Source organism: Symphodus melops (genome assembly GCF_947650265.1).
Source record: "Symphodus melops genome assembly, chromosome: 4".
Classification (NCBI taxonomy): domain Eukaryota; kingdom Metazoa; phylum Chordata; class Actinopteri; order Labriformes; family Labridae; genus Symphodus; species Symphodus melops.
The window spans coordinates 16,007,163-16,023,684 of NC_136694.1; the positions used below are offsets into that span (position 1 = coordinate 16,007,163).

The following is a 16,522-nucleotide window of genomic DNA, read 5'->3' on the forward strand; positions in this document are numbered from 1 at the left end:
GATGTCAGTTTGTTTTGAGGGTCAAGATTACAAAATCTTTTTCTGTTCATCTGCAGCTTGATAAGACATGTTGCTCCAATCTTAACATTGACCCACTGTGTGGGCTTTCAGTAAAATATACCAATGTTAGTTAGGATACATCTTTTGTGAGCCATGACTGCAAAAGAAATAACCTTTATTTTTCATTGATGTTTATATATTTCACAGGTTTTGTGAAAAGTTGGACCTTGCTGGAGGCGCTACATGTGAAAAGTTGCACATTTAAACAGGCTCCATTACTTTGGCATCATGCCTATTTGTAACAACTTTTATGGAAATGCATCCACAATCAGATAAATGAAAATACAGGGTATTTTTTAAAAAGTCAATGGGAATCATCCCTTTAACTTTTTTTGAGACATTTCAAACATTATTAAACAGGTACAGTAAACCACGATGACGTCCAGCACTTCTATCCATCAAGCCAACCACCCAGCTTGGATTGAAATATGTCATGAGGGAAGTTTCTTATCTTGTTTCTCGTGTCTTTTGTCAGTCCGAGCTGATGTCAAACACTCCCTTAAGTGATTTTTAATGCTCATAAGATGCAGTAAAGCACAGTATCTACAGTCTATAGTTTAACCATTAATTGACCTTCACTTCCCATTTCCTCTTTCACCTCTTAAAACTCCCTGGTGATAAAGACACTCAAGAAAGGGTGGTGGTTGTGGGGGTGGAAGCTTTATAATCCACAGCTAGGAGAGTAGCCACTCTTACTGCCTCTCCCCCCTCTCTAGTGTACGAGATCAATTCTGGAGGAGCTCTGGAGACCACATCAGCTGCTGACAGAGTCACTATGCTTGTAGCTCATCCAGTGATTCTTCTTATTGATTGCACGGGTGCATGTGGAGGTTGCAACAAACCCAGCACCCTGCCGTCCACTCTTCCAGCCTCATAGTCCTCGGAGCAATGCCACTTTCAGTGCTCAGATCTTCAACCATCTTTGCACACTTCTTCAATCACGGGCAGGAAGGAGAGAAAGAAGAGGTCGTCTGGGCTTGCCGAGACAGATGCAGAAAATAGACCCACTGCAGGCACAATGACAATACACTCTTCCAGGGAAGTGCAGCCTTAAGAGACAGTCTGAATTGGACACCTCCACAGAGGTGTTAAGTAGAGTTTTTGTCTCTCCCCACAGAGAAGAAGGGGATGAGGAGGTTATGGAGGGGGTTTGGAGGGTGGACTAGGTGGCTGTAATAGTGTACCGGGAGAGAAAAGGCCAGGGGAGAGAGAGTGAACTCAAGAGACTGTCACCAATTGTCACCTTGAGTCGCCCAGCTTTTGTATTAATTTTCATTTTGGTGTGCCTGGGGTCCGAGGTGAGAAATCATCCATCTTAAAATAGAAGTGTAAGTGTGTGAGCGTGTCCATGCGTTTGTGTCTGTCCTATACATAACCCATTGTGATGAAGTGGCTAACACTCATATCTATGGGCCAAGAGCCTTCTCCTTGTTGCTGTAGGGTACAAGCCAGTTGGAGTGTTTCACTGTTGGATACAGGGCCGAATGAACGTTCTGTCATCCTTTCATTATTCAACACATCCCCACAGCCATATCTCACGCCTCTCCCCCGAGGGTGGAGGTGTTCTGTCACTGAACCTCTCTACTGGCAAGACAACAGATTTTTCCATCTCAGGATCAGTCCGTTTCTTTGAGGGATGGTGAGTGTCCACTTTCATCTGGAGATGCCCTTGTAAATATCATCTTTTTTTTTCTTCCAAGTATGCATATGTTCACATTGACCCGTTCTCTACTGGGATGATTTCCTGTAGTAGGAAGGATTTACGAGCTTCTGTACATAAGCCAAAACCTTGACTTAAAACAATAGCAGCTATGAATTAAACTTGTCTGAGGCTTATTTTGTGATGCAAATTGTTTTGGGAATGCCTCTTTATTGCTATGCTGGCTCATCGGTTACTTTATTGCTGTGAAGCGGCTCAAGCAGATTTAAACCCCCTTTGTTGTGGTGTGGTGAATACACATCCTCGTCATTTTATGACCTTTGACCTCAACATACAGTCGATGAAGAATGAATGAATACTGTGATTTTGGCAGAGAACGTACAAATGGACGGGAAGGAAAGTAGTGGAAAGTAAGGAAATAATTTGTCGAGTTGTTGCTCCTTTTTCATGTTGGCTGATGGGACATTTAAAGAGGCAGTAGTGATTCAGCGTTGTTACGATCCAATTGAGGTTTTCTCAACACCCAACCTTTCCACCTTGTCTTTTAAATCCAATGCATGCTCAGATTTCTTCTTATTATCCTATAAATCTTCCATTGTTGAGGCCAAAAGAATCCCAGGGGTTGTGATAAAGTGTTGCCTGCCTTACCTCTTTCTATTAAAGGCTAAGATTTTTTTTTTTCAATATCCCAGAATACCTTCAAATGTCTCCAAGGGAACACCACAGGACATTCAGAGCCCAACTGACTTTTATATGTTAGCACAAAGAGTAAGGAAGGAAAGTGAAAATTAAATCAGGATGGTGCAATTTTGATGGAAACAAATGATCATTAGTCTTTCAACTACTAACTTTCTGAAAAGTCTGTTACTTCTGTCGCAGGGTCGGACTGCATGCTGCAGATATTGCCTCTGTTTACATAAACATTAGACTGGTGCTAAAAAAAATCCAGAAGTAAAGTACTGCCCTGTCCACAGGGAACAATTTTTGCAAATCAAAAGTTCTAACAGTAGCTTTGATTGATTAGGGGGTTTTTTTAGATATAAGACGGTGAAACTGCAAAAAAAATCTTACAGCTTGACATTTCTGCTTGAACCCCCCCCCCCCCCCCAAAAAAAAATTATTGCAAGTTTTTTCAGTTGTAATCACGTTTGCTCCTCTTATCAGTGTATCTATAGGAGAGGAATATGAGGGCGCTGTCACATTTGTAATCCGTACCATGTCCAAGCACATTTTAACCCTAAAGTCCAGTTCGTTTGACCAGCCTGATCGCTCTGTACTGTGCTCAGGCACGGCACACTTCCTTGGCTTTTAGCGTCCTCACACAGCAGCTGCCATAGAGTTCACAGACATTGCAACCCCTCATGAGACACTCTCCTATCTGTCTGTGTCTGCAACCCACCGTCCACAAACACACACTAAATACGCCTTCTTCCAGAAAGCAATCGCAATTATTCAAGATTTAGCCCAGTGACTAGATGCATCACCATGTAATGAACCAGCCAATTTAAAAAAGTGCCTTTAGCAGCACTAATTTGCTCCCTAAGTTGTTTGCTTTCGAGGGCAGAAATCCTATTCGGACCTCTAAGAGTTGAACATAGTCCACACATAACGGTTTACCCTCGTGGTTTTGATCAATCTCTCCCCCCTCTTAATCACAGTTGTATATTGTAAGAGTGTTCAATCTGTTAAAATGCTGTTTGAATTCTGTCACTGCTGAAACTATGGAGCTAATTTTGATTGTGAGATTAAAGATTACACTTTCCTCAGAGGCTTCTCGGCGAGCAGTCCTAATAAAACTGTGATACTGTTTATTGATTCTCTTTGGAAGATTACCGCTTTATATTTTCCAATGATGGAAAAAAAGGTTAACTACAGAGTAGCACCCTGGGGATGCAGAAGCTTGAGTGTCTTGGTCAAGGGCACACCAGCATAATACATTCTTGAACCTCTGTGTCCTCTGATCTGTGAAAAGACTGTTTCACCGCTGGCTGTGTCAATACACTACACGTTTACCTACTTTATTACGTACCGTTTTCTTTCAGACTCCTTTTCAGATCCTGTTCATACTAAGCTGTTTCTGTCCATTCATTGAGATGAAACTGAACTCTCCAAGGATAAAGGCCAGATGTCACTTTGAACACGTTGCTTTGTGAGCCTGAAGGTGAAGATGGCAACAACATTTAAAAGTTCAGGAAACAGTTTTTTTTGTTTTTTTTTTCATCACGAAGCTATATGGAAAAAGATATTTGTATAGGTTGTTCCATCCTCGTTCTTATGAATAGGTACAAGTAGGGACAAATGTAACTTTTTTTGCTGAATTATTTGCATTTGATGTTTCCCTTTTGGACATTTAAATAGACATCTAAGTAATTATAAAAAAAGGTGAGGAAAACTTAAGACCGAAAAACAGTGGTATAAATAATCCAGGTCAAGTAACTCAGGATTGTTGAAAAATATAACCGGCTTTTAATTCATTAGGGTAAAACATAAATATACGTGTCAGGTCTCCAGGGTGCAGTGACACACTGAGACAAAGAGTATTATAGCTGCATTCACCACAGGTGTGCACAAGTGAGAGCATGCAGCATTTGTTCTTGGCCTGTGAGGCCTCATACAGAGGGTGGAAGTGTTTTGGTCTCAGTGAAAACTTGATTGGAAGCTTTGGTTTGGCCTTTTGGTTTCCTGTTGCTACTCAAGAGCCAAATCTAGTATATGGATAATTTATTAATTTCTGATTAGAAATTTCAGTCTCATCATAGGTTTTCTGCCGTCAAAAATCAGTGAATGCACAAACAGACCGAGTAAAGCTACATTTATTTTAATAGAAGGATCACTTTCTCTCTATCACATGTTTTCAGCCAGTTTAAGTATAACATGTTAAAAGTGGGGGTTTTTTAGGAGCGAAGTTGAGAGAGCACGGCCCGTGACCCATTTAATACAAGCATTATGAGTGGGAGAGAGAGGTTGTGGTCCGTGGAATAAACCGCTTTAGTGAGGCAGATAACAAGTTATGATAGAATAAGTGTGACTGTCTGTGATGATCATCAGTGTTGAGTGTGCTCTGAGGCAGCCGGGCGGAACGACTGACCTGTTTCCCTGAGGTCGTCTGTATCTGCACTTCTTGCAGGAGAGCACATTTCAATCCCAGCCGCTACTCGACACGGACACAGGTTAAGTGGATGCATGTTGACTTCATGATAGACTTTAGGGAAATATTTGAAATCCAATTAGACAGCAGGCAGGCAGGCTAAGAGCAGAAAAGGGCACAGAGAGGAAATGGAACATCTCACTCGCCATATAATTAAAACATTCAAGCCAGCAGAGAGTGTCTATAATAATGGGACACCTAATCTATCGTCTTCATCATTTCCCTGGTGAGAGGAAGTATGGATTAGTGGTCAGTGAAATGTACTTTGAAAAGGAGACACCTTGATGGTACTCTTATCATTGCTTAATAATAAATGCATTGTTTGTTTTTGTTGGTGTGTCAGATAAGACATCAGTTACCAACCTGGTGTCTGTCTGTCTGTCTGTCTGTCTGTCTGTCTGTCTGTCTGTCTGTCTGTCTGTCTGTCTGTCTGTCTGTCTGTCTGTCTGTCTGTCTGTCTGTCTGTCTGTCTGTCTGTCTGTCTGTCTGTCTGTCTCTCTCTCTCTCTCTCTCTCTCTCTCTGTCTCTCTCTGTCTCTCTCTGTCTCTGTCTCTGTCTCTCTGTCTCTGTCTTTGTCTTGGGGTACGTCTGGCGACTTATTGGTAGAGAGTCTATAGAGGAAGCAGAAGATACCGATGTCACATTAAACTATTACAAACCCAGCTTGAAACATTTATGATTACTAGGATTTGTTTTACTCAAAATAGGAACATAATGTACAAATGAACATCCTGCTGTATTAAAAAGTGAGAAGTCATAGAATTCTTCACAATCCCATTTGTTTCAATTTCGGCATCCTTCTGCAACGATGGTCCTCTGATAAACAATATACAGAACACTACTGACGTGAATTTCTTTGTAGTTCTGGTGACAACAAGGTTAGTGTGAGATGACTTTAGGGCAAGACTTCCTTTTCCGTCAATTCTCTGTCCATGACATTCTGGATAAGCGCCTGTTCATCTGTTGAGTCTCAATTTAACAACATGTAAGAAATACATCGGCTTCACTCAGGCTCACTTCAGCTGTATGAGTTTGAAATGAGTTTCCCTGTCGATGCGTTTGAATGTGGGGAATTGATTTTTCTGAAATAAATACGTCCCGATGAAGATAATTCAAAAGTCAAGCTTGTCAGGGCTTTGGTCTGAGGCTGAGGACAAGAAAAACACTTTTAAAGTGTTTCTTTGTTGACATGTCGTTTGAAAGAAAGCTTTTGGAGAATAATTAATGCTGTAGATAAATTCTGTTTTAAAGAAAGACATAATTAACATGCTCTTTATCATTATCTTCAGGGCTTTTGTCACTGTCTGTAGTTTTTACGAAGGGTAGACGCATATCGAGAAAAAAAAGGCAAGTTTCTTCAGTAAAGTGGAAACAATATTCGGAGACGCTTGAAGGCAATGGGTTCAGACTTTTCTGGTTTGTTTTCTTTGTGCAGTAGTAACTATTTGGACATAACAAAGATTTTTTTTTTTTTTTGGTTAAAAACCTGGATGGTGATACGGACGAACCAAAAATTCCTTTTGAGGTTATTTAAGACTTTATCTTCTAACAGAGATGCAAAGATCAGCACTACAGATCTAAATAGAAAACTGAGCAGATTATTATTATCACAACAGAAGAGTCCACATAAATCTGGTTTTTCAGACTTGAAAGCTCACAATCTCAGCTGTGAATGTATTATTCACATTAAATGCACTCCTTAATTGGACATGTTCAGTTAACTAACATTTATTTATAAAAGCTCTATCAGGTATCACTTGACAAATAGTGAATATTTTAACTGAAATAAAGTCATCCATGTGAGAATTACTTGGAAATAGTTTTTAGGACTCATTCCTGTTTCAGATTTTTTTATTTTTTTTATTTCAACATCCATTTTATTATTTGGTCAGAATTAATCGTAGTTCTTGAGCTGGGGCGTTGGTCTGGGAGGAAATGGATACGATTTACAGTGCCCTCATTTAAGTCAATGTTTAGTTGATGTCAACTGGATAGTGAGCATAAGCTCAGTTTTGGTTTAAAGTTCCTCGAAAATACACTTTCCTAACCTGAAGGCAACAATCCTTAGATTAAACAGAGCAAGGTATCATACTGTCACGTAGTCCTGAATATATTCAGGCTTCATTTCTTCTTTTCTTCCACAGAAAATAAGAGAGGATTTTATGGTGAGCTCCTCTCTGGCTGATGTTGTGATGTAGTCTCTGATAGGAGTGGAAACCTGCAGTTCCCAGACACAAGGGGTTAAAATAAAAAAATAAAAAAAGCCTGTGACTATTTTAACAAGGTAAATGTTAGCGTCAGAATTGCACACATTGGTACGCATCTTTCTCCCAAGCTACTTTTCCCCTTTATCTGTGACAGTATCCCTTGGAGATGTGTGTGCTTACTGTATAGTCGACTGTCTCTGTCTCTTTTTCCAGCTCATTATCGTAGCAGGTTCAAGGAGATGGGTACTCATTTGCATAGGCAGCCCGGGGCTGGAACCCCTGTGTGCAACAGCCAGGTGATTCATGCCATCTACTATGGTCTTATTTTGCACAGGATTAGACTAACTAATCAATCAGCCTCGATCTCCCAGACCCTCAGGTAAATTGAGTCAGGTGAATGCTGTAAGACCATGTAACTTGTTTCTTATCCTCTCATAAAAAGCTAAAATAGCTCAATTTGTCGCACAACCATGGCAACATTGCAGGTCTGTAAGTTCAGTTATATTGAGTAAAGAGAACTGACTTTTACCCTGAGAATGTGCATGTGGTGAGGGGCCAACCACTGGGAGCATAGAAATTCAAACTAAGGTGCATTCATTACGCAGCTCGGTGTGAAGGATGCAATGCATCTGTTAACACGCCTCCCCACATGCATGTGGTGAAAGGATATGAAGAGAGTTCCACATGAGATTCCATCCACTCACCTTCTTCTGCTTATCTGAGGTCGACTCAAGGTGGCAACAGGCGAAGGAAATCAACCCAGACTTCCCCCTCTACAGCAGTGTTATCCAGCTCCTCCTGGGGGAGTCCAAGGCGTTTCCAGGCCACATGGAGATATCTAATCATGCATTTATGTATCTGAATATTACTATCTGCATGCTTCTTTATTCTTTAAAATGTCTGTGATCCGTATTTTCAATCACAATGTTTCGCATGCCATTGTGCTGGCTTGGCAATTTTATTGTATACATTTTTTGCTTATGTTATGTGATATCCACTGAAAAAGTTGTGTGCCAAAGTCTTCTTAAACTTTCCCCCATGATGTTAACAAGATCGAAGAAAATTGGGAATTTTCTTCATCTCCCCAGTTCAGTTTTTTAACGGCCAAGTGCAGTCAGTCCTTCATGCCATGCTTCCCACCTAATGTCCACTTTTTAGATTAATGCATTGTCACAGGGTAGATAATTAGCATAGAGCCCTGATTGGAAAATACAAAAAATGCAACTAAAACACAGACCTGTAGTTATTGTCAAGAAGGGTGTTTTTATATTAAAAAAAAAGAATAAATTTATTCTATTTTATTTATTTAATTCAAAAAACTTTATTTGTCTTATTTGTCAATTCAAGAAAAGATGAAACGAGATGTCAAAAAATAAATAACAGTAAAAACATCCCTAACTAAGACCACAGTTTTTTTCTATCTCTGTTTTGTGAAATGAAGGGGGCTTCAGATTCACTTTCCCAACATGTCAGTAGAGAGCATAGGAGCTGTGTGTATTGATTTTTTTGGTAAGGAACTTATCAAAAAGGACTATCTGCTATTTAAAAAAGATCCTTTATATATGTTCAGGTATTCCTGGGAAGTGTCTCACACTTCAACATTCATCCGTCACTTTACAATCAACTATGTGTGTTACTGTGAAGCTCACCCAGGCCTCCACCAGCTCTTCAACGATAAATACTGTATATGAAAGCATATAGAGGGGAAATGATGCAAGGTTAATGTTCTCTTTGGAGAAAATGTGGTCTAATATTTATAAACTCTTTATTTTTTTGCACACACCACTGGAGGGTGCAAATGTAGGCTCATAGATGTGGCTATGCAATTTTAATGGCATCACATGGTAAGGCATATTTACATTAATGTGTCAACTACATAGTGTTATGTCAGCAAAGTGGAAACCTTTTAAAGATATATATACAATATTTTTCTACTTGTGTGAAGTATTCCTGCCCGTCTGAGAACATCACCGCTATCTGAGCCGTCCATATTTTCATTCCCATCTCTCTGAACTGAGTTCATGTTTCAACAAAATCAGAGACATGTTGTCAGAGAGAGTCGGCTTTTACAGGGAATTTGTGGATTTTTTTTTTGTTGTTTACCTTTTACGTTTACGTTTTTCTGCACGTGCCATATTTCCCTGAGACATTCCAGCATTCACTCCAGCAAAAATGTGTATGCGTGAAGATACAAGCTCTGTGGCATGTATGAGCGTGAGGGTGAAACACTCGAGGCTCCACCTCTACTCTGGTGTCCAGCGCAGGACAACTGTTGTTACTGTACTGTGCAGTGATTTTTGTCTTTTTTTTGACTGCGTAATTTAGATTGTTGGATGCTCCTGCGTTGTTTGGTTCACATAACGTGTACACTGCTTATAAAACACAGGGACCTGCCCTCTGACTGTATTATACAGCTTGACACTTAAACATCTCTAAGTGGCATTGTGAGGTCTTTTTGGTGATGTCGGTACACATCGCTGCTCCCACAGAAGGTTTGGGCTGATAAGCCGTGTTGTCCACCAACTTTTATTCTGGCTTTTTCCTTGAAGGGGTTTTTGTGCATCACTACAGTGAACATACAGAATAACTGAGGAAACAAATCATCCATTTCTATTCAAAACTAAAGTACTAAGTGTCTTCTTTGTCTCTCTTGTTTTCACAGGAGAGGAAACTGAGTGCATTCCCCACTATAGAGGTCTGTGGTTCAGATGTCATCAACTACATGGTTCCTTTGTCTCGCCAGACAGACTTCTTTGTACCAGAAATGAAGGAGGACATTAAAACAGACGTTAAAGAAGAGGACTCAGACGAGGACAGGGGGACTGATATTACAGGTACAACTAATAAACTCATTTTTCAACTAATAATGTTGATGTGTGAACAAAAATCCTGATACAATCGCAGGTCAGCAATATTGAATATTCCACCGCTGTGGCAGCAGTATATCTTAAGATACCTGACAGAAGGTTTTCAAATCTACAACATGACAGGTAAATGCTTGGTATCGGCCAAATCATGGCTAGTCCAACTGAACATCTGACTTGTTAATCATTTTATGATCCAAAATAATGGCTTTGGGTATTGAAATTTGACAAGTACAATTTGTTTAAATACATGATGTCAATACATGTAAACAAATGTGTTGAATGTAGCTCTTGGTGAGATTCATTGTATTAGCTTTCCGAAAGGGTTGGAATCCCCTGATGTAGACGAGGCAGCTGTGGCTCACAACTGGAAGGGCGTCAGTAGTCCATACCCAGCAACTGCAGACACATGTTGGGCAAGACGCTGAACTCCAAATTGCTCCTTCTGCTGTGTCAGCAGCATGTGAGTGTGTGTGAATGGCAGAGTTAACACTGATGGAGACTTCACATTCCATTCTCGGTCATCAGTGTGAATGGGTGAAATTGACATGCAGTGTAAAAAGAATCGAGTAGTCAGAAGTCTAGAAAAGAGCTATTCAAGTTCAAGTCATATGTCGAGTTAGTATCTGTCTGTCTATCTGTCATCTGTCAAGTCCATTTAACCCATTAGACTCATCTTTTAGAGCAAATTAAAAAAAAACTGAAGCATCAGCCAAAAAAATACATCTCTCCCACATGACCTGTTTTTAAACACTCATAGATGTTTTACTTCAAAACAAAGTTGAAAAACAGTTTCATCACACATTTATGTAATTTATTTGTTGCAATATACAATAGATGAGGTATTTGTTTTGCTCTGTCGACAATGACAACAGCTCAGGTTGTAACCCACATCTCGCCCAGTGACAACAGGCTCTCTAGCCCCACACGACCCTGAATGGGAAAGGCTGTAGATTGTGGGTGGATGGATGGATGTAGACAGTGACGCCTGGTTTAGTAAGGATCAAACTAAATATTTTGTTTATTCTCCCACTGAACTGATCCACAGCTTGTCCTTGATCACTGAGGACGTCTGATCTATGAGATGTCTCATTGTTCTGTCACTACAAGTATGTGTCTTAAAACCCAATGTCTTCTCTGCTGCCATTATTCTTTCAAACATGCTGGACCTGTGGCACTATCGACTTTGCCATTATACACACCAGCAGAAAGAGAAAGTGGTGACAGGTTAATGGGACAGAGTGGATGGTTGTTGGCTGATATGTATCAGGTGCTCTCTGCCTTGAGCTTAGATTGTGCTGCATCTTTTGTCAACATAACTTACGTAAATGTAGAGGATCAATCAGGAAGAAGGTCTTACATCATTATATACAGTTTACCGGGGCCTGGCATGTTTAGATTGGCTCGCCTTGCACTTTTAAAGACAAGTAAAAGGAAGCGTCTACTATTCAACTCCAGGGACACAGCATACACTTTGTTGAACTGAGAGTTGAGGCTTTTCACACATTTTCATTAAAATGGTCATTAATTAGGATCTAGACTTGACAAAGTCAGTAAGAAGAAAAGAAGAAGAGTGCTTTAAACGATTGATTTCACTTCTTCAGACAAGTTTAACTGATTGAAAAAAGTAATCCTTATTCTCTAATCACTTAGGTTTATATACCTAAAGACATTTACTAAAACAAGAGAAGAAGACTGCACATAATGCTTTATGCACTGTACAAAAATAATGTGCAATTTTGATGCTCTTTAAAAAAAAAAAGCTTAGAAGGAGCTATAACGCAATTTGCAGTAAGTTAAGTGTACAACAGTTTATAATCAATGAATTGGAAAGTTACTAATCTTTGTTGATGTTTTCTTTAGTTTTGCCTTTAAAACAGTTTAAGCATTTGCTTCGTCAGCGCGTATGAATCTGTGTGCAGAGTTTGTGTGTCACGGCTGGTGTATGGTGCATCTGTGTGTTTATTTGTTTGTGTTGGTGTTTTACATGAGTTTTAGGGTTCAATAACCACTGTCAGAATTGGGTCTGTGCAATACAAAGTGTGTTTGCATGTGGATGTTCTCTGTCTCAGACACAGCTGAGCTCTCTTAATGAGAGCCGGATCAATCAGGGGAGCAAAGCTTTGTCTGACAAGCCAGCTGTGGATATCCTATGCTGGCACCAGGAGAGTGACTTTGACTTTTCATCTCTCAACTCAGCCGTCAACATTATTGACCGTCATGACTTTAAACTCTAACTGGACCAAAAACATTTGTCCATTTTTAACTGACTAACTAACTCAGTGCACTCTGGCAGCAGTAACAACGCTCGAACAAAGGGAAAACACTTTCATGATAATCTGATGATCACAGCAGTGTTTGTGCGGAGAGAAGCTTGTTAATCCAATGAGGACACAAATCAGCCCCAGTGTCAAACAGGCCAGTGCATGTGCTTCATTTGTACACCATTAAACACGTTTTTAGACGAGTGTTGAATGGAACACAATTTCAATTGGATAATGTTGATAAACCTCATTGTAATAACTGTAGAAATGCAAGTTTTTAGGTACTCAGATAGTCAATACGGCAGCTTTCAACCAACTGCCAACCTTGGCTTGCTCTCGTGGAGGAGTTGATCATTGTCGAATGTGATGAGAATCTTTCTCAGGGGTCTGTTCACTCAATTACCCCGAAAAGACATCCATTATTTCCTGTAAAATTCCTTTAATTGTGAGAGCAGTCTCTGTGGAAAAAGTCCTTTTATTGCAACAGACAACTGTAATATAAATCAGTGTGTTCCCTCCGTCACTAAGCGTCTTAAAACAATACCTCTGAGGCACATCACACTCACACTGGACCTGTTCCACCAAATACCATTCCCAACGGATTGGTTTGGATGTGCTAGCTAATCAACAGACCCATTTATAGTTCTCATAAATAACCTAAAACTGACACTCCCTATATATCATTCTTCACTGCAGACGGGATGAGATGTGCTGGATGTGATAATTACATTGACGAGTGGCGTTGAGTTTCCAATGGAAGAACAGGAAGAGTGACCTCAGCAAGGACCTCAGGGACCTTGTTTTTATTGTATTTTGGTCCCCAATGATACAATTAGTGCAAACACATTTTTATATGTGGATTTATTTAGAGTAGGAAAAGTCATTTAAGTCAGATTCCATTGATGCTCTGTTGGTATTTTATTTGACTCCTTGAATTCTATACTCAGGCTACGTACAGTATTTTAAACAATCAGTCCATAAAATAGATTCAGTACTGGTGGTGATCTTCTTAGAAAAAGAGAGATTCACTTCTCAAATACTTTCATACTGAAGAAACTTTGTCTCAAACATTTTACTTCACTTTTTCTTGGGCAAATTCAGGCAGAAGATGAGTCATCCAGCTTTCTTGCAAACAGCTTTAACTTTAGTTGAGATATACCGTATATATATTTTCATGAAATTATATGACCGAATGTTTCAGGTCACTGCTGTGCACAGTACAACTTATCTCTCTCGGTAGGTTAACACAAAAACAGAAACAAGTGAATGAATAGCCATTTGTTCACAGGGAATCAACGGCCAATTAGAATCCACTTAAGTCTGAAAGCATTAGCAAGCTGATTATGTGGGTAAGAAAATCTTCATCTATTCAGCTAATGGACACTCGTTTTAATGATTTCAGAAATGTGATATGTACTGTAGCCGTCTCCAAGAAGGCAATGTACTAAAAGTCAGATTATACGAAGAATCTCAATAAATTTCAATAAGTAGAATTTGATAAAATGTTTCTGACACAGATCTGGTGAATTGTAGTGAATCCGAGGATTTTGTAACAAAGACCATTTTTCTGCGCTATAATCAAAGGATGGCAAATTACAAAAATGCAAACATAAAAAAGTGGATTTCTTTGCATCACCTTCATACGATGTTAATCATACTTGTGCTTATTTACAGTATCTTTGTTTTTCTAAATACAAATGTGGCACATAGGATAGCTTCTATCTACATTTCAAAAAGAAGGAGGACATATGTTTGTACAGTTAGATATTCAAATAGTATTTGATAAATTGTAAATTGGAGATTAACTGAGATTTATTGGCCCTACATGATCATGCCACTGACTGTATGGATCACCTGATTCTATCATTCCAGTAAAGTCAACGTTTCACTTATCCTGTGACACATCTTATCACCTATAAATGAATTAAAAACTTTCAAAAGACTTGTTTGGTCTCCAGAGGATGTTCCTTGTGGCTGTGGTGATCCTTTGACGTTTACTCTCTGTCACAGGTTTTTTGAGTAAAATATCAATTCGAAGAGTTGGGTTCTTATTAAATCCTGAATTGACATTTATCTTCCCAGAAGATCATTTCTAATAACCCAGGAGATCCTCATGGCTCCATGCAAGGTTGTTGTCTATTTCATATTAACACCAATGTCTGTTTGTTTGTTTTTTATATGGCAATATCTACAAACATGTTTATCTATCTATAATTAAGATTGTTACTTGGCCACTTTTCAGGTGTTGGTTCAGTTTGATGGATTGGTTTTGTTCTCACAGAAGCTATCTTTTCCTTTTCTCTTTGCCTTTGTTGCTGCAGGTGCCGACTCCCACAGCGACGTGAGCTCGGTGAGCGGCGGCGTGCCATGGGACAGCAGGGAGACTTCTTTGGCTGCTTCCACGGCCGCCTCCCTTGCCTCTTCCCTGCCTCTAAGGGACGTAATGGATGCCAACGAAGACATTAAGCACAGAGACCAGGGCGACAGAGGCTCAAATGAGTCTATGGGCAGCGGCTCATCTTTTGAAGAGCTAGACATGGATCAGGAGGAGCAGGAGGAGGCAGCAGTGAAGGAAGAGAAGGAACGTGGAGAGGAGGAGGAGGAGGAGGAGGAAGAGGAGGAGGTGAGGGTTCCTCAGGGTGAAGACGGAGCGAGAGAAGCAGATGAACTGGTGATGGAGAAGAAGGATCACGTGGGGGATGGGGAGGAGTAGTCTGGATGTTGGCGAGATAAGGGTTGTGGCTATGTAACACTGGCATGCTAGAGGGTTTCTCAGTCATTGCTGGTTATCTGTCGTGTAATCTGGTTGGTGGGTCTGATTTTCTGTTAATGCCATAACCAACATGCACCTTGTTATTTCTCATTTTGAAACCTGTACTTTTTTCCTGTACCGTTACTTCATTTTATTCAGATCATTTTTAATCATTTATATAAAAGAAAACTGCCTCGTACATCTACCAGGGTGACCAACACTTTGAACTTTGTGTAGAGCAAACAGGAGGAAATATTTGCTCAAATTTCTATTTCATTTTATTCTTGTTAATCACAACCACTTCTGTTTGCATTAGAAGTAGCACTTCCTTTTAAGATTAACTTCAAAAGAGAGACACTGACACAAGCTTACCTGGCTTACCACCTTTTTGCCCCTTATTTGACCCCTTTTATCGATGCCATCTTTCGAAGTAGTTTGTCACTTGTTTGTTTAAGTAACCCGACTTCTCAGTTTAATATAAAGTATTACTTGGTTGAAGATAAGCAGGACGATCAATGGACCTATTTTGTGTATTATAATGTTTTCTCCCTGCACATATGGGGCAGTCTGAAGTCTTTGAAACAGAGCTTAATTAAATTGCATTAACGCATACTCCAAGTAGTTAACACATATACATACATACATAACAGAGACCAGAACAAGAATTAAAATGCTAAAATTCAGTGATGTAAACTTGTTTCCTTGGACTATTTCCTGAATGTTTCATTATCACTCTGCTCTTTATTAATTGTTTAATTTCCCACCCCATAATGTTCTCTTCTGTACCTTTCTGTTAAACCACTCTGTACATCTGTTTGTAACCCAAATTCACTCACTTGCAGAGACTAGTTATGCCTTGTTTGTTGGTGGAAATTGTTGGTGAAATTATGGACAGCATATTGCCATGGCTGTGTCTTATATCTGTAATAAAATGTTCAAATGAAATGTTTGATTTCCAGAAATCCATTTTAGGAAGATTTAATTGAATAATAATGAAACACTTACTTAGCACTGCCTGTCAAAAACAACCTCACGTTTAAGTTTTGTAACACAGAGGCACATCAAACTGCTCCAGCCCCAGAACAAATCTCCTGTTTATTGTTTCCCAACAGAGACAGAGAAATGTACCAAAGTGTGGGTGTCAACGAGATACACTGGGGTGCACACGTTATTGATGAGGCACCAAAGTGCATAGTAACTGATTAAGTTCTTTTATATGCTAACCGCTTTCATGTTTCCACATTGTAGTGGTTAACTGTGCTGCTGCTTCCTTTGGAGAAGCTCAGACATGAAACTGTGCAAGTTAACAAACATTAAAGCAAAGCTGGAAAGCCTTGGTGCACTGAAAACTTCGATCATTATGCTCAATATAATGTGAATTTGGTTCCCTTTGGGACACACAAGGCCACAAAATGTTATTAGAAAGTAATGTTACTGGATCCAAAATCTGTCATCTCAGCATAAGCTGCATGGATCTGGGCAGCATCTGAATCAGAGGTGTTTGGTATTGGTATTTGTTTTGTTGCAATTAATTTGATCAACATTGCGTAGAGCAGAAGCGGAAGGA

General features: G+C 39.6%; 1 protein-coding gene across 1 annotated transcript in view; it reads left to right on the forward strand.

The window, feature by feature from the left end:
- Window positions 1-15,900, forward strand: part of tex264a (testis expressed 264, ER-phagy receptor a) — a 58,643-nt gene extending 42,743 nt beyond the window's left edge. Inside the window, exons 3-4 of the mRNA XM_079340774.1 lie at window positions 9,738-9,909; window positions 14,525-15,900. Of these exons, the coding sequence (XP_079196900.1) occupies window positions 9,738-9,909; window positions 14,525-14,916 (564 nt within the window). The 3' untranslated portion in view covers window positions 14,917-15,900. The remainder of the gene's footprint in view (window positions 1-9,737; window positions 9,910-14,524) is intronic.
- The last annotated feature ends 622 nt before the right edge of the window (window positions 15,901-16,522 follow it).